At 32.3% G+C, this 25,766-nt stretch overlaps 1 protein-coding gene across 1 annotated transcript in view; it reads right to left on the bottom strand.

Moving 5' to 3' along the window:
• LOC145279599 (uncharacterized) overlaps positions 1-25,766 on the bottom strand; it is a 1,226,395-nt gene that overhangs the window by 55,863 nt on the left and 1,144,766 nt on the right. Inside the window, exon 10 of the mRNA XM_080130763.1 lies at positions 8,679-8,770. Within this exon, the coding sequence (XP_079986889.1) occupies positions 8,679-8,770 (92 nt within the window). The remainder of the gene's footprint in view (positions 1-8,678; positions 8,771-25,766) is intronic.

Genomic DNA, 25,766 nt, shown 5'->3' with positions numbered 1-25,766 from the left:
TATTATTAAACATGTCAATTATTCTAGCTGGTTAAGTATTATTAAATTTGTCAATTATTATATTTGATTAAGTATTATTAAACATGTCAATTATTCTATCTAGTTAAGTATTATTAAACATGTCAACTATTCTAGCTGGTTAAGTATTATTAAACTGGTCAACTATTTAAGCTGGTTAAGTATTATTAAACATCTCAATTATTCTAGCTGGTTACGTATTAAACTTTTAATTATTCTAGCTGGTGAAGTATTATTAAACTCGTCAATTATTATAGCTGGTTAAGAATTATTAAACAGGTCAACTATTCTAGCTGGTTAAGTATGATTAAACTTGTGAATTATTCAGGAAAGATAGAACAAATTTTTTTTTGATAAAAGTATGATTTTCATAAATAAATTCCTGTAAAAAATTTTAAGAAAAAAAAAAATCCAAAATTAGAACAATTCAGTAAACAATGGAAATCAATATTATTTATTAGCAATTCCAACTGAGTTGTGTGTTTCATGGTCACCACTTGCATCCTCATCTCACAAATCCGATGACAATGTACGCTCTCAAATCGAACTGATATCGTACATTTTTTTGTCTAGAATAAAGTTAAGAAATATTTCATTTTAGTAAATAAAGGTTCAATCAAACTGTAAAATTTATTGACGTAAAAATGTTTCCATGCATCCATTAAAAAAATGTAAATATTATTTACTGTTTAATCATTGGGAACACATTATTTTTTCATGTCGTTTCAAAATATTTCCATCAATCGATGAGAACTCTCCTGCACACAATTTATCTCGAAGGTTAGAAAAGAAAAGGATAATTGTTCTTTCTACTATTAGAAATAAGTATCACAGACACGTATCGCTTCTGCTAAAAAAATTATATGATGTCCGTCCATGAATTTCGATGAATATCACAAAACATCAATGATGATGCTATGATTCGCGAAATTTTTCAACCACATTTCTCCTGAGTCGGCACTGTTAAATACCAGTGACAAGTTGAAATTTAAAGACGACTAGAAGCAATGCCGAGATAAGCGGAGAGAACATACAGCGCCTGCTCTTCCCAAATAACCATCTGGTACTAGCCAGGCTCAACGTTACTTAACTTCTGTAATTATATATATATATATATATATATATATATATATATATATATATATATATATATATATATGTGTGTATAAAAGTGGAGCTTTGGTCGACATTTCTATTTGCGCGGGTAACACTATTTAAATAAACGTTTCACATTCATACAATAAGGAGACTCAATTGAAAAGTAACGTACTGCACACACAGACACACACACACACACACACACACACACACACACATATATATATATACATAAATATACATATATACATATATATATAATATATATATATATAACACATTATATAGTATGCTTGTTTATTTATACAAACACCAGAAAAGCATCACCATCGGGCCAGTTATTTTATTATAAAACTAGATTTAAATAATTGTATCGTAAAATGTAGTTTTATTGTAAAATTTCCGTCCTAATGAAGCTGCTTTTCTAAATAAATTGAAGCGGAAGACAATAATGTTTTTATAAATAACTAAACATACCGTAATTAAACTACTTGTCATTGAGAACCTTTTAATAAAGACCGGTTTTTGTGAATTTACATCTAAGAAACTACAGCGATACAATCATTTAAAAAGGATGTGTCCTCTATAGTATCAGACCTGACCGAATGGTTAATTGCAGGCATAGACCGATTCATATCATCTAAAAATTCCAACAAAAACCTAACAGCCAGCCATGGTTCTCCCCTGAATGTGCTACTGCCATCGCGGACAGAAATCACTTTTTTCATAGCCACCAACGTAATAGATGCACTGAGACTAAAGCTGCTTTCAGGACTGCCAGCAACCACTGTAAAAGAGTAATAAAAAATGCAAGAGAGTTATATACTCAGGCCGTTAAATCCAAAGTAGCTGATCAGCGGCTTGGTTCCCACCAGTTTTGGCAAATAACAAATAGGACCCTGAACAGAAGTGTGCGTTCTATCCCAACCATTATCAATGAACAAAAGGTCATCTCGTCAGCATCAGACAAGGCCAAACAATTTGCCAAGAACTTTGCAGCTAATTCTACCCTATGCGACGAAGGCCACCAACTCTCCATATTTCCTCCTATAACACAGAACACGCTAGGTAACATACAAATATCTGTGCGTGAGGTCGCCAAGCTAATCAAGAACCTTGATTCCAGTAAAGGAACTGGCCCTGACGGCATCCCAATTATAGTGTTAAAAAAAGCTTCAACCAGAATTTGCTCCCATACTTACGAAACTGTTTAAGCGTTGCCTTAAGAAGTGCTTTCCAACACCCTGGAGAACCTCATCAGTATACACTGTATTTAAGAATTCAGGTGATAAATCATTTCCCTCTCAGTACAGACCAATAAGTCTCCTGTGTGTCATGAGTAAGTTGCTGGAATCCATATTAAATAGAGAAATAGTCAATCACCTCAGCAGAAATAATCTTCTTAGTGACACGCAATATGGTTTCCGTTCTGCAAGATCTACAGCAGATGTGCTAACGGTTATATCTCATAGGATTAGCGAATCTCTTGACAAAGGCTTCCTTTCTAGGGCAATTGCTCTTGACATATAAAAGGCCTACTTCACAAGATTTCCAGCTACGGTATAACGGGAAATGTTTTCTCTATCATTAAATCATTTCTCTCTGATAGGCTCATAAGAGTAGTGGTCGATGGACAAAAATCAGAGGCCTGCAGTATTAATGCTGGAGTCCCTCAGGGGTCCATCCTGGGTCCAAATCTCTTCCTGATCTACATCAATGATCTCCCTAAGCACATACTTTAATCATTCGTTGACATCTATGCTGATGACACGACCATCTACGGCAACGCATCAAAGGCTGTAAATGACAAAGTTCTCTCTGATTCTCTCTCCTCTGATCTCGAGCGCGTGGTTCAGTGGGGGAAGACGTGACTGGTTACCTTTAATGCATCTAAAACCAAACGTCTATCTTTACATCATCGACGCTCTGATCCCCATCTGGCATCAATTGAAATGAATGGCTCTCGTCTAGGAGAAGCCTCATATTTTGACAAGCTTCTGGGCTAGACCTTTACTCCTGATCTGGAATGGAACACGTACATCAAGTCTGTTGCCAAGGTCGCCGGAAAGATGGTGGGATCCTTCTACCGCTCCAGAAGATATCTCACTGCTGATGCAATTCTCTATCTATATAAAAGCCAAGTACGTCCAAGGATAGAATACTGCTGCCATATCTGGGCAAGAGCTGCTAAAAACAGCCTATCCTGCCTTCACAGAGTACAAAATAGACTTCGTGGCTTAGTGGGGGATGCCCTTTTCTCTACCCTACAACCTCTCTCCCACAGAAGAGACGTTGCGAGCATATCTTTGTTTTATCGTTATTTCCATGGCAAGTGCTCGTCTGAGCTCCAATCTCTGGTCCCCCCTCGCCAATCTTTTACGAAAAACACCCGTCTAGCTGAAACCACTGTCAAAAATGTTCCCCACTCTTTATCTGTGCCTAAATCAAAACGTAGATTCCATGAACACAGCTTCTTTCTTAGAACTGCACGCCTGTAGAACTCTGTTCCATCAGCTTGCCTCCCACCTGACTACAACCTGGATGTCTTCAAATCCAACGTAAACAAATTCCTGATGAACCGCCCCCTTAAGTAGACACTTTATGAAATCTCCACATAACCCTTATCCCTGAGTGGCTTTCGGGCCTTGGTAAGTGGTGACCACCTTGTAAAAAACATATATGTGTGTTTGTATTTAGAGAGCATTTTTTTATTCAAGCAAACATTGGTGTAAATAATGGAATTCTTTTGCATGGTTATACATTTTTTCTAATCATTTTTGTGTTAAAATACAAAATAATTTTTATTTTTCACATGGATCATGTATATTTTTATTATCTTCAGTGACAAGTTAAAGAGTCGTGGATTCGTTTTGCACTAAAATACTGATTTGATAACCTCTCCATCCCACCAAGCTAATATGTAAAAATTATTAATATATATATTTTTTTCGGATTGTAAAATACTAAACAATTTATGTTCGTTCTTTTTCGATTTTAGCGACGCACATCTTCGGTTATCTTTTCCAAGACATGCAACCGCAATCTTGTGAGTTGTCCGTGGTTGATGCACAAGAGGGTCGAAATAAAAAAGATGAGGATGATAAAAACACAGGTGAATTTACAACATATATATATATATATATATATATATATATATGAAAAATAGTACTTGATGTATGATATACACGAGAACGAACAAAGAAAGAAACCATAGAAAAAATCTCAACATATTCAAAATACATGTATTGCCAGGGTAAAATAATAAAGATGTGCATAGACAATGTATAACTAAATATGACTTACTTTGTTGATGCCTGGGAGTTAATGCTGTTTCTACCAAGAAAGGGGAGTTTGAAGATGGTGTACGGTCGTAAAAGGCATCTGACAAGAACGATGTTGGTGTTGTGAAGACCATGAAAGATGACTTCAGAATACAAGCCAGAAAGAAACTAAAATCCGTTTCTATATTCCCAACGTGGACCGGAATTAGATGTTTGTTTCCGTTGCTCTCTCTTGCTCCTCAACATAATACAGGTGAGATAATTTGACGATGACTCAAGAGAGATCATTCCCTGATTATTCTAGATCAACATTACTAGTGCCTTTATCAGTTTTTGTCCATCCATTTTTACGAAGTTTCGATATTCCACTGACGTTCAGGTGTATTTATTAATTTACGATGACGTTTTTCGTGTATTTACTCTGCTGATTATTTTTCTACGTTTACATGTGATTTGATAGAAGTTAGACTTTTTCAAATGAGGCTGATATAACATAAGTCAAATACCGCATACTACATTTGTATTACTATAGTAGAACCAAACTGAGGAATTATCACCATAGATTCAGTGTCCCAGGCATCCATCAGTTCCACATTGAAGCACGCCTCACTCAGGTGACGGTCATGTACATAGGCCCACTTGAGCAGATTTTCCCGTATTTTATGCAACCTTCGCTCGGCCCGGTTTACTATTACTCACATTTTGTGGGGCAAAAATCAAGCTCCAGGTTCGTCCCCGAACCTCAATCACTGAAGAATGACTTTAGTTTTCTCAGCTGGCTTGCTAGTTGTTACAATATTGGTACAATTTTACCATATATAATTTTGCTAATCAATTTCATTAGAGGCATCAATTCTGTTTATTGGCATTACCATCATAGCGCTTCGCTCGATTTTGTAAGACCTATCGTCGGGTAGTGTCAGAGGCATATATCAGCACGCCTCGCTCAGGAGACAGTACGTTAGGATGTGTGCGAGAGTATACACGTCGGCGCCACAGGTACATCGAGCGAACTGTACATAGCCTCACTCGTGCAGGTTGTCTCGTGTTTTCCCTGAGGCCCCGGTGAGTATTAATCAATCTTTCGGCAGAAGTTCAGAGCCTGTCGAGAAATCTTCCTTCGTACTGGAAGAGTGTCATTGTTGTTTCCGACAAACTGGATAATAAGACGTTTAAAAGACCCCACAAAATGTTCAGGTCATTTCAACATTATCGATCATCCTAGTATAGATATTGTCGGGATTACAATCAAATCAATTTTAATTCTTACAATATGCATCCACCGTCGATTATTGATCAACAAAAGACATATCTTAATGCAACGATTTATAAGAAAGTTTATGTCATGCTCCATGCAATTCATGCATGCCATTGTCTATATTAGCTATTATGCTCTAAAGAAAATCGCAAATTAAAAACTTACTCATACCGGAAAAAGGAACATCTAACATGTGTTCTGTTTTTTGCCACTTGATTAAAAAGTCGAACGGCTAGAGAAATTCGAAATTGCACAAATAACTTATCATTCATGTTTTGTGTAACGATAATCTCGTCGGAGTTTCGGCGATTTTGTTTAACTTGTAATAAATTTAACATTTTCACTTTGTGTGGTTTATTTATATATTTTTTCTAACTCAGTGGATAGATTAATTTAAGGTTTATTTGAAGGTAATACCCTCGTAAACGTACGTGCCAACAAAAAGCAGTATAATACACAATATACGTTCGAAAATAAATTTTTAATGATAATTTTATTCACAAGAAATATCTCCTCTCTCTGTTACTTTAATCCAATTAATTATATTTATCTCGTATTTTATTTTTGACCATATATATCCGTTTATCGGCTTTCTTATCTTGTTTTAAAGAAAGATATTAATTTAGAAAAAGAAAACAAAAAATAATCGATACTAATGATGCTTTCTATAGAAAGATATGGAATTTAAATAATTGTTTTCGTAATATGCAACAAATTTTAACAGAATCAATATTTTAAATTTAAAAATTGTGGAACACAGTAGCACGGGACTGCTTTCGCTGCAAACTGCGTTATGGTCGTCTTTAAATTGGCAACAAATATTTTTATAAACCATTCCCGTAAGTAACCAATTTGTGTTTATTTCGTCAATTGTTTTCGATTTATTCATAATATTCTTTATCCATCTTATCAATAAGACTAGGACAACAGCATATTCTTTTCATTGTTTTGACTCTTGAGTGTGTATCTGTTGATATCTGATATGCTTTTATATAGTGATGTGGTTCTCGGTTGATTAACTGTGTCTCACTGTGTCGGATATATACTAGAGAGTCAAAACAATGAAAAGAATATTATGTTGTCATAACCCGACTTATGAACCCTTGTACTCGAGTTACCTTAAGCATTGATGCAACAATTCGTACTGAGTTGTCATATTAATGTCAAAGTTAACTTGAATGCATTAAGAAAAAACGTAAGTTTTATATGCGCAGTAATTACTAAAATTATAACAAATCCAATCTAAACAAATTATAAAAAAACAGAAACTTTGACGGATACACTCGTATGAATAATAAATAGCGTATTTCACACCGTATAATGCATATATATATATATATATATATATATATATATATATATATATATATAATCTTTCACAAATAAAGTTGATAACATTCAAAGTTAATAAAAAATTAAGCAATGTGTAAAAGTATTTTAATTTTTAATAAAACACATGTCCGTCACACACACACACACACACACACACACACACACACACACACACACACACACACACACACACACACACACACACAGTTTGCTTTTAACATGACCTGCAACATCATAATATAGGGTGAAATGTCACCCAGCGAATCTCTAATAACATTCATTATTCTTTCTAACATGCAACCATAAATTTCAGTCCATGTCTGATTTTTACAACAAACTTAAGCCATAATTGTCCAACATGTTTTATCGTTGTTTCATGATATGGGGGATATTTTGCTGAACGTGTCATTAGAAGGCGTGATTCTGGACTTGCTTCGAACTCACCGGACTTTTATATGCGGAATATTCCAAGATAATTTCATGATTGAAACTCTATGGACAAGTCAGACACAGACTGAAGTTTATTTGTGCCAAATATGGTTGGATTGCAGAAGAGATTGCGAATTTCATACACAATTTATTATATATACCTTTTATTTGTTTTACATAAGCATTTATAGGTCGCTACACTTTCATAAGTATGTTTCGGTTAGCCAGTTACAAGTAACTAGAGACCTTCAAGCGATATTGCTTATACAAAAGTGAAGTCCATAATGATCATTTCACAGGAGCTTCTAGCACTTGATAATCAGAACTTTATATCACGTGATCTTAAGAAGAAAGCAAGCTAATGGCATTTAATATATTTGAAAAGGAAGAAGACGCAGAAAAAAGGGAAAAATAAAAAGTATATATTGAAATAGAGAGGAAAATAGGAAAGAAAAAAAGGAAAAAGTAATTTGAATAATAACAATACTAATATCAATGATAATAAAAAATAATAAAAATAAAATAACAAATAATTGAAAAACATTATAATATAAATAAAAAAAAAAAAGCATTATAATAAAAAATAAAATTAAAAAATACTGACAAAAACATACTCATGAATGGGTAACGACATAGAGATGCTTATGTAAATCAAATAAAAATATATCTTGCCCTGCTCCGGTATTGCGCATTCTTGCATTAACCTCGTTAAAACTACATTATATATATAGTTGCTTTACCTCTGAAAAATATTAACTTGGAATTATATGCATATATATATATGTGTGTATATATATACATATATATATATATATATATATATATATATATATACATACACATAATTTTGTGCTGATTGTATGATATTAAAAATATATTGTATTCTTACTAACGTAATGTTGTGCACTCTGTAATTATTTGTCCATTCCATGCACATTGGAATATATATATATATATATATATATATATATATATATATATATATATATATATATATATATATATATATATATATATCGAAAACGTGTAATGATATAGTCTTATTGTTTACGTGTGTTCTAGTCTATCTGCTAATTACGATCTAGTGAACTAATACTTCAGTCTGTAAATGCATTCATATGTTTTTCATTCATCTACAATATGGCAGACTAAATGACTTATACGCATGCGTCAATGACGTAAAGCCACACATCACATTATTTGAAAGAGCAAGTAATTATCAACAATGAGAAAACTAAAATAGAAAAGAAAATATCCCTGACCTTCTGATTCTTTGGTGTATACTGAAGATATGGAACTTTCTTTCCGAACTGACACATGGTCGTGATCCCCAACGGACAGACTTAGTTGACTTCTGAAAGCAAATAAATATTATAAACCATGACATTCGACAACAGTATTGTTTCACTTATGCACTGTTTCCATTAACAGGAATAATACTAATCAAGTTGTAAAAATAATAAAAAAATTAGATAAAAATTAAACTGTCAATAATTATATTTTTCTGAGTGTTTTGTTCCATTCTCATCTTTAATGTTATTTTCACGACGTTTCAGTTGATCTAACCCCTGATCTTCTTCATATGTATCTTGTCGAACTCTGAAATCTTTATGACGAACTCTAAAATCTGCACAGCATTTCAAACATAACCCTTTATTTAATCCACGGGGGTAGTATTCTGTCGTTCCGTTAGCCATGACTGGAGAGAAGTCTTAATTCGTAATAATACTTTGAGGATTGCCTGCACTAAGTTTTAATATTATTTTTAGTTAACTTTTAAAAATTACATCAATTTGTTTTAATATTATTTTTAGTTAACTCTTAAAAATTACATTAATTAGTTTTAATAGACTTTTTAGAAAACTTTTAAAAAGTTACATTAATTAGTTGTTATATGCTTTTTAGTTAACTTTTAAAAATTACATTAACTAGTTTTAATATTATTTTAGATAACTTTTAAAATTGCACTAATTAGTTTTAATATTACTTTTAGTTAACATTTAAGAAATACATTAATTAGTGTTAATATTAGTTTTAGTAAACGTTTAAAATTACATTAATTAGTTTTAATATTATTTTTGGTTAACTTTTAAAAATTATATTAATTAGTTTTAATATTCTTTTTAGTAAACTCTTAAAAATTACATTAATGAGTTTTAATATTATTTTTAGTTAACTTTTAAAAATTACATCAATTAGTTTTAATATTCTTTTAAGTTAACTCTTAAAAATTACGTTAATTAGTTTTCATATTATTTTTAGTAAACTTTTAAAAATACATTAATTAGTTTTAATATTATATTTAGTTAACTACATTTTAATATTATTTTTAGTTAATTACATTAATGAGTTTTAATATTATTTTTAGTTAACTTTTAAAAATTACATCAATTAGTTTTAATATTCTTTTTAGTTAACTCTTAAAAATTATGTTAGTTAGTTTTCATATTATTTTTAGTTAACTTTTAGAATTACATTAATTAGTTTTCACATCATTTTTAGTAAACTTTTTAAATTACATTAATTAGTTCTAATATTATTTTTAGTTAACTTTAAAAATTACATTAATTAGTTTTAATATTATTTTTAGTTAAATTTAAAAATTACATTAATTAGTTTTAATATGCTTTTTAGTTAACTTTTAAAAATTACACCAATTAGCTTTAACATAATTTTTAATTAACTTTTAAAAATTTCATTAGTTAGTTTAAATATTAGTTTTAGTCATCTTTTAATAATTGCATTAATTTGTTTTAATATTATTTTTAATTAACTTTTAAAATTACATTAATTAGTTTGAATGTTATTGCAGAGATCACTGATTGTTAATCAAAATCTTTTCCGGAGATTTAAAAACAAAAACGCATATTTTCTCCTGGTTCCCCAGCAGTATTAATCAAACACCTCCTTCCTTAAAAAAGATTTAAAAAACGTTCCGGATATCAGATTTAGTTTTTGCATCGGATTATTCTTTTGCTAACAGACATTAAAATATTTTACTTACCCGTGCTATCCGTCTTTGCTCAGGAAAAATATATTTGGTATTTACAAAACTGCCATATTTTATAAATTTTTTACGATTTTGGTAAAAGTCCTAAGCAATTCGCAATTGTATTTTAAATGTTGCCTATACTGAGGATTGATCCTCCAAACTCCAGACGAGTGTAACTTACAACTGAATTTTACCAAGTACTTTATTCACTAGGCCACGGCTCCTTACCTCGTCATGACTGACGGACCGAGTGGATTGAATACAAGGATCCGTTCGAATTTCCATGCAGATTCGCGATTTTGATTAAAAAAAACTGGGTTCGACAAGATACACTTTAAGAAGGTCGGAGGTCACATGTTGTGAAAACAATATCGAAGATGAGATCAGTAATCCGAATAATTAAAATAATACGAATTATCAATCCAAATTAAAAAAAAAAATCATAAACATAATTTCTTAATAGTGCGTTCGAGTGTTTTTATTCTATTGTTTGCATGTATACGATACAACAGATAGAATTCATTTTGTAGAATTTTGGGTCCTTTTTAGAGATTTTCAGTTTGACTTTCATAGTTTTTGTTCAACGATTGTAATCCAGCAAATCCGTTGGTTTATGGATAATTCAATGCATAGTAGCATTTCTAAGGCGTTCAACACAATATTGTAGTCTTATCTTCTACACCAACATCAAGTTGATCGTATTAGTGATAACGTTATTGATGTTATTGGATAGGCATTTTGCTTTCATTAAACTTTTCTAGAGAAATAAGTTCTTACTTTTTTCTACGAGGCTAAACTTCTTGTCGACTTAGTATTTTTGATATATTTTACAACTAGCAGGACCCGTTAACCGTCGTTTCTCGGTGGAAGCATCCCCCTTCGTAAAAAAATTAAACTACGGTTGTTGTTGTTGGTGGTGGCCAACCCCTAACGTCTTAATGTTAAGAACGGCTTTTGGAATATACACCCTAACGTCCTAATGGTAAGAACAACTTTCGGAATAAACAACCCCAATCTCATGTTATAGACACCCCCAACCTCTCCACGGTAAAAAACGGCTTTCAGAATAGACACCCCATTTTATGAGGAGGGATGTCAAAGTATTTGCCCCAAATTTAATCTTGTTAATCGTGCATAGTAAAAGTAAATGTTAAATAAATAAGAAAAATATAATAAAAAAAATAGCCCAAAAGAAAACAAATGAAAAAAAAAGTAAATAGGACCGTGTTGAAAAGACGCCCTCAAATCGACAAATAAAGAATAGTACCCATGTATGAAGAAGTAGATTCTATAATAATAACAGAAGAGACTAAGGTCAGATCGATCACAAACATTTTTAACGATAGGAACAATAGAGAATTCTATCAAACGAGAAAGAAAGCAGGACCGAAACCAACTGTGATTGAATAATTTCAAGAAAATAAAAGAATTTTGAGAGAACAATGTTTGAGAATGACATCAGGAATTGAATCAAGATCAGAATCCGTTGAATGGTCAAAATCAGAATCCTTTGAATGGTCAACATCAGAATCCTTTGAATGGTCAACATCAGAATCCTTTGAATGGTCAAAATCAGAATCCTTTGAATGGTCAACATCAGAATCCTTTGAATGGTCAAAATCAGAATCCTTTGAATGGTCAAGATCAGAATCTTTTGAATGGTCAAAATCAGAATCCGTTGAATTGTCAAAATCAGAATCCTTTGAATGGTCAAAATCAGAATCCTTTGAATGGTCAAGATCAGAATCCGTTGAATGGTCAAAATCAGAATCCGTTGAATGGTCAAGATTAGAATCCTTTGAATGGTCAACATCAGAATCCTTTGAATGGTCAAGATTAGAATCCTTTGAATGGCCAAGATTAGAATCCTTTGAATGGTCAAAATAAGAATCTTTTGAATGGTCAAAATCAGAATCCTTTGAATGGTCAAGATCAGAATCTTTTGAATGGTCAAGATCAGAATCCTTTGAATGGTCAAAATCAGAATCCTTTGAATGGTCAAGATCAGAATCCTTTGAATGGTCAACATCAGAATCCTTTGAATTGTCAAGATCAGAATCATTTGAATGGTCTAGATCAGAGTCTTTTGAATGGTCAAAATCAGAATCTTTTGAATGGTCAAAATCAGAATCCTTTGAATGGTCAAGATCAGAATCCTTTGAATGGTCAAGATCAGAATCTTTTGAATGGTCAAGATCAGAATCCTTTGAATGGTCAAAATCAGAATCCTTTGAATGGTCAAGATTAGAATCCTTTGAATAGTCAAAATCAGAATCCTTTGAATGGTCAAAATCAGAATCCTTTGAATGGTCAAACTCAGAATCCTTTGAATGGTCAAGATCAGAATCCTTTGAATGGTCAAGATCAGAATCCTTTGAATGGTCAAGATCAGAATCTTTTGAATGGTCAAGATCAGAATCCTTTGAATGGTCAAAATCAGAATCCTTTGAATGGCCAAAATTAGAATCCGTTGAATGGAAAGAACTCTAGCAACCATCTTCGGAATGATGACAGTTTAGAAAGTGATCAGTTTTTTTAAGGAAAATCGGGGAAAACTAACACCAGTCACACAAAGAATTATTGCCAGCAAAAAGATGAGCAAATAAATCAGCTTTAACTTTATAAGACGAAGCCATTTTAACAATACTAGTGTAGATTTTCAAGAGTTGTCTCTGATTCTCTCCCTACTGACTTTAAGCAAGTGGTGCAATGGAGAAAAAGTGCCTGTTAATTTTAAAGCATATAAAACCAAGCATTTCTCTTTCCATCACAAGCGCAATAGTCTCCACTTAGCCCCACTTTAAATAAATGGTTATTGTCTTGAGAAAATGTTATGCTTTGATCAGCTTATTAGACTAACCTTCACTCCTAATCTGAAAGGAACGCATTCATCAACTCCGTTGCCAAGACCGCCTGAAAAATAGTTGGATCTTTCTACCGCTCTAGTAGGTATCCCGCACCTGATGCAAGCCTCTACCTGCATAAACACATCTTAAAATGGTGTACTATTGCCACATTTGTGGTGGAGGTGCTCAGAGCACCTTTTTCTGTTTGGACAAGGTACTAAACTGACTTCGAAATCTATGGGCCCTCCTATTTTATCCTCTCTGCTACCTCTTTATAAGAGAAGAGACATAACGTTATTTACATGGCAGGTGCTCGACTGAACTTCACTCTATAGTCCCCCCCCCGTAAGGCATTCGCGACCCCACCCAATTAGTTACAAACACTATCAACAATTTCTCTTTCTCTTTAACACTAAGCGAAAATTCAACGTAAACAGGTTCCTAATAGCACCCTCTAAAATAAATTATCCAATTTCCACCGCCACCGATCATCACAGTAGCCATGAACCTATATCCTTAAGTAACCTCCTGGCCTTGATGACTATATGCTAAAAAAGTTTATCTTCAAATCACGGGAAACAAATCCTCTGAATGACTAGACTTAGTCTCAGAGATTGCTTTCTTGCAAGCATTTTTAGCTCTTTTGGAAACGTTAGAATCCTCTCATTACCGTAATTATTACGATCGGTCGTAGAGGAAGCGGAAGCACAAACTAATGAAAACCAGGGAGACGCTAAAGGAAAAATAACTTAGACATCAACAAAAGCGAAGAGTAAATTAACCAGGAACAAAAGAACAAGATAAAATAAAAATTGTTAATAAAGGTTATTATCAGTATAGCGTATAGGGAAGGTGACAATCTTTGGCAAGTCATGAGACAGAAAATTTATGACAGATTTTATCAGCTAGCTTTGTGCGATTAGAGAGATGGATCTAGGAAGAATGATGAGCACCGAAGTCAACAGAAACAAAGATGTAGGTTGATGTAAGATTTCTAACACACACAAATAATCGTTTAAAATGTATTTTCAGTGCAAAAATATTTTTGTTTTACTTTATTCGGATTAAATGGCAAACAATGAACATTTTATTTATTTACTTTGCGCGGAAATTTGTCAAGTATTAAAATATTGAAACTTTATTTGAATGGAATTGAAAATAATATATAAATATCTATGCTAACAAAAACTATATAAAAACATTTATATGTGAAAAATGTTAAGCTTACAATCTGACTTTAATAATAATTAAGTTCAATGTATTTATTTCCATTACCGCTTTAAAAATATTACTTTCACCTTTTTAAGATCTTACATCTCCAAAACTAATTAAGAATTTATTCTTAACTTTATTCTGTAGATATTAAAACGTATCAACACTGTCGAATACAAATAATTTTTACATTTTCTTTCTGAAAGATTGAACATTTTGGAAACTATTTCATTTCAATAATTTCATAAATATTACATTATTTAATAACCAAACGATATTATATTAAACTATAAAAGTCTTTTTACAAAAGATTAATTGGGTAAGAAAAAAGCATAATTTAATAAAAGAGAATTCAACAATACAATAAATAGGTAGAGATAGTGCATATATATATGTATATATATGTGTGTGTGTGTAGAAGGCGGTACAATGCAGAGATCACCGAAAGACACAAGCCAAAGCAAGTGAGAAAATTTTATTAATACAACTTACAAATACATGTGTACATAGTAATATATTTCTTATACACATTATATTTATATTTGCACAGTGGTCACGAAAGTACCTCCGATAATTCCAGCCCAAATCATTATCCCACCACCACCACCTTATTGGCGCCTTAAACGCTGATGATGATGTTGTCCATCTAGAACCCATCGCTTGCTCCAGCTATCTGGCTATCAAGAGTGACACGCACTTCATCGGTGAGCAAAACTTTGGAAACATCCTGTTTCATGTTGTCCTCTGCCCATTTCAATCGGTTTTGTATGTGATGTTGCTTTAATCGAGTCTTTGTCACGGCTTTAACAAACATTTTCACTTCTTTCAGAAGCCGATATCGAGTACTTTTTGAGACAATCTTCAATCCGGCTTGGTCAATGACTTCTCGACCTGTCTGCCCAAAGTTCTTAACAACTTCACGTTTAATTTGGAGTAGGGAACAGCGTGAAACAACTCTAGATTTACCTTTATCAGCTCTCTTACGTACTTTTGTAGGGTCCTTGACAAAGTTCTTCACAGTTTGATGGTACCTTCTCGTCATTTTCGATATTTCGAGGGTAGTTTTACCTTTTGCTAGCTGTTCTGTAACAGAACTACTCAATCCACCTTTACGACCCATTTTATTGACGAAACAAACTTCCTTGTTAATAATTTGACACACGTCAAATACCGTGGATTCAGCAATTACGATGGCAAGTTGTTTACATTGCGCGGAACAGTACGAATGTTTCACAGTATGCGAAACTCAGCATTGCCAACGTTTCCGAAGCTTTTGATACGAAACTATCAGTAAGTTTCTGAAACTGGTAAAAAAATGTTATCTCGTTAATAATTTGACACGCAGTATATATATATATATATATATATATATATATATATATATATATATATATATATATATATATATTAGTAAGTTATAAAATATATATGACAATTAAGCTACACAGAATATTCCGTGATTCATTCTCGTTAGAATTCATCAGGCTTATGCGAAGAGTTGTGGTTATCTCACATTTTTATATAAAAACATGGTATTGAATTTGCTAGTTAGACAATCAGTTTTTTAGTTGTAACCTCGCCCATCCTAATTAGCCATAAAGGGGACGGGATAACCTGAGGTCAACTGTACCTTTATTATGTAACTGCCCGATAGTTGGCTGATTAGGATGGGCGCGGTTTTAACTAAGAAGCTGATTGGCTAACTAGCAAATTCAATACCAACGTGTTTATATAAAATTCGCGATAACCACAACTTACCTAGCTCTACTCATGTATTGAGCACTATTGAAGTGAATACTGAAAATTTGTGCATAAAATAAAATCTAATATTAATTTAAGTGATTAAATGAAATATATATATATATATATATATATATATATATATATATATATATATATGTGCAACGTGTGTTAGTATTCGCATTATCGTATTTCTTTGACACTTCTCCATTTTCTTCCCCATTTGCTTTCAACCACACCCATGCCATTTTTTTAATGCCACCCCATTTTAATCATCTTTATTGGTATTCTTTAGTCTCAACAACCCCAGTTGTGTAACTGCCATACGATCTCTATACTTTTTATTGTTTTTGCCTTCATCTTTTGTTTTATATTTTATTTATCTTCCGTCTATTTTATTTTAATGTTACATAAGCTACGTGTTGCACTTCTCTATATCTATAACATAGCTCTCTTCTCTTTTGACGAAAAGCATTAGACTTCAAAATTCCTATCTATAAAGAACATTTATTACCGATGTTTTAATGATGTTTTTCTTTATTAAACCAACAAATACATTCATATAAACATACATTTTATTTTGTCTTAAATTTCATTTTATGTTATGCTCCACTCTTAAATATTGAGCTCCATATATCCTAATAAGTCTATGTATAAAGAATATTTCTATATCCTTTAAACCATTTGATATTATATATATATATATATATTATATATTATATATATATATAATATATATATATATATATATATATATATATATATATATATATCCTTATAATGATAAATGTGCGGTATATCTGCAAGAAAATTTTTCCTAGGTTGAAATGACTTTGTTATTTATTTTTCTGTATATAGTTTTCGCACTGATGGTGACCTGTATTAAAGTAAAAATAAAAACATATACACAGCAAAGCATATAGACATCAGTATTTTTTGAAAAGTTGTTTGCTTATTATGGTCAATAAACGAAATTCTTTTACGAACATAATGAGTTCCTGTTTCCCGTGAAGAATAAATCGGTAATGTATCAGTAGTATTTATGTTGTATTGGACATTTGTGCTGTTAATATTTATATTCTGATAGAAAATGTAATTCGATATATATATATATATATATATATATATATAGAGAGAGAGAGAGAGAGAGAGAGAAATTTGTGTGGTTTTGAAGTAACCGTTAAGCTAATTTCAAGAAAAGTCTAAAGTAAATCCATTTAAAAATTTAAGCATGTCAGTTTTTAGTCTTGGCAGTTTAAGAATCAAGACCCATCTTCAAACAAAATATCAACATTTATACATACATAGGCAGAAACTTGAATTAGCTGTAGAGAAAATTCCTTTGACTTGAAACCACATTCACCCAGGACGGGTTGAGCAAGCTTCTCTAAAAAAACACACACAAGCGGCTCCTGAGTATCTTCTCCAACCTTGCCGCATGGATGAACTCTTCTGTGCTGCGGTGTGCAGTGTAGCCAAAGCAACGAAATTTGCTCTTTAAAGATGATTGGTTTCGGGGGATGATCTTGCATAGTGCCCCGATTTAAATGTTGGAGACTAGTTGGGCCAGAGAACCTACAGAATTTGGTAGTATACGTAAAACACTTTCAACCTTTTGAGATCCGCAGCCCTCAATACTTGACAGACTTTCGTGTCTATTATGAACTTGAGTCGAAACCACAGACGGGGTCGTAAGCGACTGTAATTACCCCTTTCTTGTGGTGACTAGCACTGAGTCCAAGTACTTGAAGTAATTGACCTTCCTGTCGAGAAGAATCGTGATATTCTCGAAGGGTAAGAATCCTCCTTTTTAATTATTTAAGTAGCATAAGATATTATTCATCCTGGAAATATTAATTATATCTAAATGTCTATTTCTATATACACACATCACATGCCCATGTGCGTTTTAAACTTAATTACACATTCTCTTAATTAAATCTCGTAAGCTAAATATTTGTTTAACGCCATTAAAACAATACAAAAATGTGGAAAAATAGTAAAACCTTTAATTATGGATTTCATGTCAGAGTTTCTTATAAAATATAAACATTTTATTCACTCAGTTTATTGTATAGTTTGAAAGAACAAAATCAACAAAAATAACCAATTAAGTTAATGAAAATTTAGTAAAAATGTAGAAACTTCAATTGGCTTTGTCACACTCGATTCATTTTGACTGAAAACAATTTGTAAGAAAAATAAAATTGTCAACTGAAAAATTGCTTCAAATTATAACAGAAATAACATGCAAAATAAACCAGGGTATCGACGCATTTCTGGAAGCTGACAGTGGATATAAAATGTCTGAAACGCTTTGCTGTTAATAACAGCACAATTTATACATTGTACGTCTTTATTCCCTTGTATTAATTTTATGAGTTATGTGTTTTATTTAAACGTGTTAGAGTCCGCATCGTTTATATTCTAGTCGATTTTAGTTACTTGAATGTGCACAATTAACCTATTGCTTACTAAAAGAACTTTGGTTGCATGATGATCATTGTCGTCGTCATATTCGAGTATCTGACTCTGAAGGTTGTCTCTTCTTTATTAATGACCATGAATGGTATGACTTCAAATACCTATTCTTTGGTGGGAAAGCCACGGAGAGTGTTCACACGAAAGAGTAGTGAGAGGATGAGGTTTTTCTCTCCGCTCTCTTCTCTTTGGTTTTGACTCAGTATTTTATCCTCTCTTCTTCTCAAAGTCCCTGGCACATCGTTCTCCTCTACGTGTTCCGTTCCCTGGTAGTTCCCACAAAAATGGGTCTATTCATTAAAGTCGGTGTGTGCTTAAGCTGTATTTTAAAGAGTACTAGCTGGAGTGTGGGGGGGGGCAACAGGCTTTGCACGGTCGTAAAATACGCTTAAATATGAAATTTTAATTCGTCCAGATTTATAATATATTATTATAGAGCAGTGATTTAAAAAGTAAAAAAATATATATATATATTTGGGTGCCATCAGCTAGAATCGAAACCGAAGCTGTAGCAGGCAAAGCTAATGACGTTACCACGCTACCAGCGTGACGCGCTATGAACTGATTAAAAATAAACTAAAATGAATGTACAAAATGTATAACGATTTTTAAAATTTGACCCAGTTTTGACGTCTTGCAAAGTATTTTAACCAGATAATGACCCATAAGAAACAGTCTATAAAAAATCCGATAATTTAAGACTCCTAACACCGCTCTGCGACTTTTAGTTCCGAGAGAGATAAAATTTGAAAATATGGAGACATCCCGACAAATAGACATATAGCCTTTTATAAATTAGATTTTTGGGACACGTCGTGGTCTGACTCTGTTAACAAGCTCGTTATCGTGCATTTTCTTGGGGGAGCCTGGATGAGTCCATTTTATGAACGTTGTCTGCTCAGCGGACGCGGTGCTGAGATAGTAGCATTGATGCTGGTCACTGAGGCTCGATGAAAACTTATCATGATTAGAATACTATCATTAAAAAAACAAAAAAAGAAAGCTTCTCTAAGACAGAACTGACGAAATTAACGTCCATTTTCTTTCATATATGCTATTATGACTATTTTTAAAATATTTGTTTGACATAAAACTATTGATGTTAAATTCATTTGAATAGCATTGTTTCTCATATTTATTTAATGTTAGTTTCAATTGCTTTCTATTGTTGCCATTCGGAAAAAAAGAACTAGCAGAATTTTCGATATCAGCAAATCAAATTCATTCTGGGCTAAGAAAAATAATTACAACAAAACGTTGTTTTATTAGAAAATCGACTTCAAATAAAATAAATAAAATGGAATATAGTTTTCAGCTAATAAGAAAAGCTAAAATAATTCCACCAAACGCAGAAAAAAATCCATTAAATAATTGGCGCCTTTTTCATATGTAAGAAAGAAAAATATCTTCTTTACAGTCCAATATTCCGTAATTCGTAACCAGGACAACAAAAGACGACATTTAGCATTTTTAAGGTATCTCTTTGTATCAAATAACTATTATTGGAAGAAGAACGCACACATGCTAAACTATTTACACTCATTATGAATTGTTTTTTGTATGAGGATTGATAATGTGTAGTACTTGGATTATTCGGATTATTATTCTCATTTTAAGCATTGATTTTACAACGTTTTGCCCATATAACAACATAATAGTGTGTGTGTGTATATATATATATATATATAAATATATATATAAATATATATATATACATATATATATTTATATATATATATACATATATATATACATATATATATACATATATATACATATATATACATATATATATACATATGTATATATACATATATATATATACATATATATACATATATATAAAGGAACTTTGTGCCTGTAAGTTCGTTCCCTATAGACTCTACAAAGGTTGGGCTGAGCTTTTTTTTTATGAAATTTCACACAAGTTTACTCTATGTATCTGTTAGTGTTCTCGGATAGGTTTTGTATCGGAATATCTTCGATAAATGTCGATAACTGAAAAAATCCGATGAAAGAAGGAACAGGTGATTTTGACCAAAGTTTACACCTTACACAGCTCAACATCACTAGTGCATTTGAGCAGTTTTATTACAGTACGAGCAGACAGACCCGTTATATAAAATCAACAATAGGTTCTTTAATATAACTGGGGCGCGTTCGAAATAAATGTATTTGTACAACTTAAGCATAATACTTGACCTTTACATTTTTCACTTAAATTCAAGCCATTATCACCGCACAAACAGAAAGGCCAGGCATATGAAATTATCAGTAGATTTTTTTATATGACAGGGGGACGTTCGAAATGAATATTTCTGTTTAGAGCATAATTGTATCATGATACTTGACTTTTGCATTTTAAATTTTATTTCAAGCCGTTATATAAAATAATTTTATAAATTAAACACCAAGTTCTCTACAGTGCAATATAGACTATAATGTACCGGGAACTAAGTCACTGGAGAGAGGTACATGAACATTTCTCTTAGTGCAGTTCGGTGGGTCTCCGATTAAAGCAGGCAATCAATCGATTTGTTTGAAAAATATGCGATTTCACCGATTTCGATGAACATAAAGTATTGGAGTGTAGAACATTTTTGATTCTTATTCGATCCCGGTTAACATCGGGTTTCCCTGCTAGTATATATATATATACTAGCAAAAGTACCCGTCGTTGACTGGGTTAAAAAACAGCTACAGAAAATGGACTCTGATTTATGGAAGTATGATAGGTTATGAAAAGGAAGGGTTGTAAAGAGATAGCTTCGAATTTGAGGATATCAAAATCAAAGCAAAATATGATGAAAGTAAAAATAAAATAGATAAACCCCATAATTTATAATACCATACCTGTTCACACTGAAACACTTATCACAATATTCTGTGGATCTATATTCAAAAACTTGTTAAACTTTGTGACATATTTCCATTCTATGGAAGTCAGGTGCGAACGAACACCCCATAATTTTATTATACTATATTTCTTCAGACTGAAACATAATTATCAAAGTATACTTACGCAGATAGATATGAAAAGGCTTTATTAAAGTTTGTGCCTATTTCCATTCTATGGAGGCCAGTCGCGAACGCAGACCCCACAATTTTATTATATCATCCCTATTTAAGTTAAAACATACTTATCAAAGTATTATTATGTACATCTATATCAAAAACACTTGTAAACATTTTTTTAAATTTAAATGTTTTTTATTTCCATACTTTGTGGACCAGGCGCGAACGCAGACCCCACAATTTTAATGAACCACCGTTCTGCAGGATCAAACATACTCATTCCTGTGTCTCGATGCATCTATCATTATATGTAGTCAGTTTTCTATAATAGTCAACCATATAGGAGCCTATTCATGACCACACACACAGACATTCAGTTTTATATTATATATATATATATATATATATATATATATATTGATGCAGTTTTACTGGTATCCACGGTAATCAAAATTATATCCGATAATAACCGAAAAGCGAATCGGAAGAATTAAGATGTCGCATTGGGCGCTTTTTTTATCGATATGTAACAAAGTTTTGCTTTCTTATATATATATATATATATATATATATATATATATATATATATATATATATATATATATATATATATATATATATCAACATTAAAAAAAAATGTCAAATATTTGCAAAATCGAGAAGAAAAAACACAGATATGGTAATTATGCAAGACTCGGTATACGAAGCGGTTTCAATAAATAATACCTCTATCTCATTTCCAGTAATCTGATCTAGGTGAAAATGTGCACGTGTAAAGAATTGTACATCTATGGGATGTATGGCAAATTACAGTTCTAAAAATAATTGTGGCTTCTGATTTACAGGTGTTTAAAATAAGTCGGGTGTGAAATTGAGTCTGGTCAGTGTCAGGTGTTCCTGCATTGGGAAGGAAATAAACGCCTTTTTTTTCTTACCTGTTCCCTGGACAGAGGAAATTGGAAGTTAGTGAAAGGGTTAAGAGTATACAAAATTCGGAAATGAGTAGGAAGAGAGGGAGAAAGAGCGGGGAGAATATGATTTTAAATCTGGTTTATTTAAATTATGGATGGGAAGTATGAAGAAGAAAAGTCTATAGAGTTCTAACTTAATTTGATTTAAAATGTCGATAAAACGGTCGAAAAGCAATGGATTTATTTTATTGCGTGGAAAATATGTGTTAATATACGACTTGTATTATGTCTAAAATGCCGCTGTTTATTTAATATCTTTGTTAGAATTGGCGTAATTTGAAAAGGTTGATAATGGCGATATTTGCTGCTTCAATGGCTACAGTTTTGTTATTTATATCTTCTTATTGAAGCTTTTTGTAAGTTAATTTCATCGTGAAATTAAGCTACATGAATAATTTTGAAAAGTGACTGCTATTGTGTTATAAACACACACACACACACACACACACACACACACACACACACACACACACACACACACACACACACACACACACACACACACGCACACGCACATATGTATATATTGTTCGATGTTTATCGAGTTTTGCTGATATAATATTTATTACATATATTATGGATGACGTGTTTTATATATATATATATATATATATATATATTATTTAATGTATATATTATTTTATGTATCCATAAATTGTTATAAGGAGATAATTCGGCACAATCATGTTGATACACCGGTTCTCGTTTTATCACGGAAGTTAAGCAACGTTGAGTCTGGCCAGTATCAGATGGGTGATCTTTTTAGAATATCAAGTGCTATATGTAAGGAACATCGACACTCAGCGGCTCCTAAATTCCATCTAGTCTCCAGCTATTTCGGTTCTATCCTGCCGCTTGATCAGTTTGATTGGGACGAGGGAGTGGAGCTACGTCTGCGCAAACCAGCTTCACTTTAAACAAACTACAATTCTAATCTGAATGTGATTTTCAAAGTCGGTGTTTTTTTTTACCTTTACATTTGTATAATGCCGCAAAACTAGCAAAGCTACATGAATCGTACATAGATTTGATTTCCCACCCAGCTTATTCTCCAAAAGTACCTCCTTGTGACGACTAGCTGTTTGCAGACCTCAGAAAGAATGCCACAGGAAAATAAATTTGAGGCTAATAAAGAATTTAAATTGAAAACTGAGGCGTATTAAAAGGCCAAAGACAAAAAAATTCGTACGTTGTTGGCTGCCATAATGAGAATAGTTCTATTATAAAAAGGAAATATCACTGCGAGTAACATTAATATTTAGAGAGAGAGAGAGAGAGAGAGAGAGAGAGAGAGAGAGAGAGAGAGAGAGAGAGCTAACAGACCAATTTTGGATTTAGGCTTTACTTAAACAACACCACTTGACTTTCTTTGTAAACACAGTTTTATGAATCAACCAAACACTAGCTGCTCAATGGGTTACACAACGGGTCACATTCTTATATTATATATATGCATATAATTTCGGAGTGTATTCATGTGCGTTGAATTTTAGAATACAGACAGAAGGCGGAAATTTACACAGAATAAAAACATTCCTATATTTTAGTGTTTTTTTTTAATATTGAGAAAACCAGCAACATAGACATTTTATATCCACCTGCGAAAAAAGTTTGAAAGAATATTAGAAATCAAAGTCATGCGTTGTCTGCAATAGAATATTCTTAAATGTAAACGTTATTTTCTGACAACTTATATCTTCACAAAATTATGTTCATGCGTCGAGAAAAAAAGCCGATAGCTATACCTCTAAAATCTGCAGGTTATCACATTGAAATGAATAGGTTTTTAGATCATTTTATATTGATGTTCTTTTTGAGATGCGCTTAATTGATAGAATCAAATGTAATACGATTAATTCGAATTACATTTTAGGGCGATTACTTATATATCCATATATAAAAGTGAGAATGTATGTATGTGTGACGACAATTCTCAACCTATATACTCAACGAAGTTTTGATCTACATACTTGAAATTTGATATATAGGGTATTCAGACACGTGGAAAACTTTTTAATCAGATTTCATCCGGAAAAAAGGGTTGTTTAAATGTTAAAATTATAAAATTAGTACGTAGTGATCATCGAATTTTTATCTGTTTGTCAACTGTTTCCGCATGTGTGAATCGTTCACATAACAGATTCCTTATGTTAAGAATAAGTAAGTTTGAAAACACTTTTTAAAAATCGTGTCACGCTGAGCTAATGTTTATTGTACTTGACTCCCTGTTTTCAGGTTTCGGTTTCGATCTCAGCTCGAGTATTTTTTTTTTTACTTTTAAGAAGTGAACTGCTTAGAGAAAAAACATAGCACTCGCATGCACATACCCCAGTTTTTGTATGAATTAAAATAGAATACTAATGCGTATTTTACGACCAGGCAACGCCAAGCAGCCTGCTAGTTTTACTATAAGTGTTTTCAGTCTTTTAAATGCAAAACCAGAATTATGTAAAACGTGCGTAGTTTCTCATTGAACTACTATTTTTTTTTCTTATCTTGAACGTAATTTTAGCATTTCGGCCAATCTAATTAATTCCTGCATCATTCCAAACGCAGAAATCTGTAAGGAATTTCAAACTGAATTCTTTATCTAATTACCAGTGTCATACTGTTCTCGTTCCGTCAACCATATCTGATTCGAAGTGTTTTTATTTTTCTCACTCCTAACAAGGCATATTGTCAGCTGGACCCAAGGGACTAATATTTAGAATTGTGTCTAACAGGGGACTGTGGGGAGTTAAGTGCTCAGATTTCTGTTGATGTTACGTATAAACTACTTCTCAGTATACTTAGTGAAACAAGAAATAACAGAGTTCAACAATTTGAGGAAAGAAACTATCAGAATAAAAGGCTTTCCGACATCTAGAGGCCATAACAGTGAAAGAGTCTGATTTTACTGTTTGTCGGGTTAGTCGGAAGTATGTAGGTAAAGAGGGCACAACTGCTAGGAATTCATCGGAACACATTCCATTAAAGCACTTGTAAAACAGGGATGCAACATTGTGGTGATGGAACAGAGGTTGGAGATTGGCCGATAGTGCGAGACCTATTAGATTTGAAACTTTTTTGGATCCTCTCTAAGAAAGAGAAAGA

This window comes from Euprymna scolopes, chromosome 7 (assembly GCF_053919585.1).
Source record: "Euprymna scolopes isolate OS-2025 chromosome 7, ASM5391958v1, whole genome shotgun sequence".
In the NCBI taxonomy this organism is placed as follows: Eukaryota; Metazoa; Mollusca; class Cephalopoda; order Sepiida; family Sepiolidae; genus Euprymna; species Euprymna scolopes.
The sequence above is the reverse complement of the archived record's forward strand: the minus strand, read 5'-3'. Positions and strand labels throughout refer to the sequence as shown.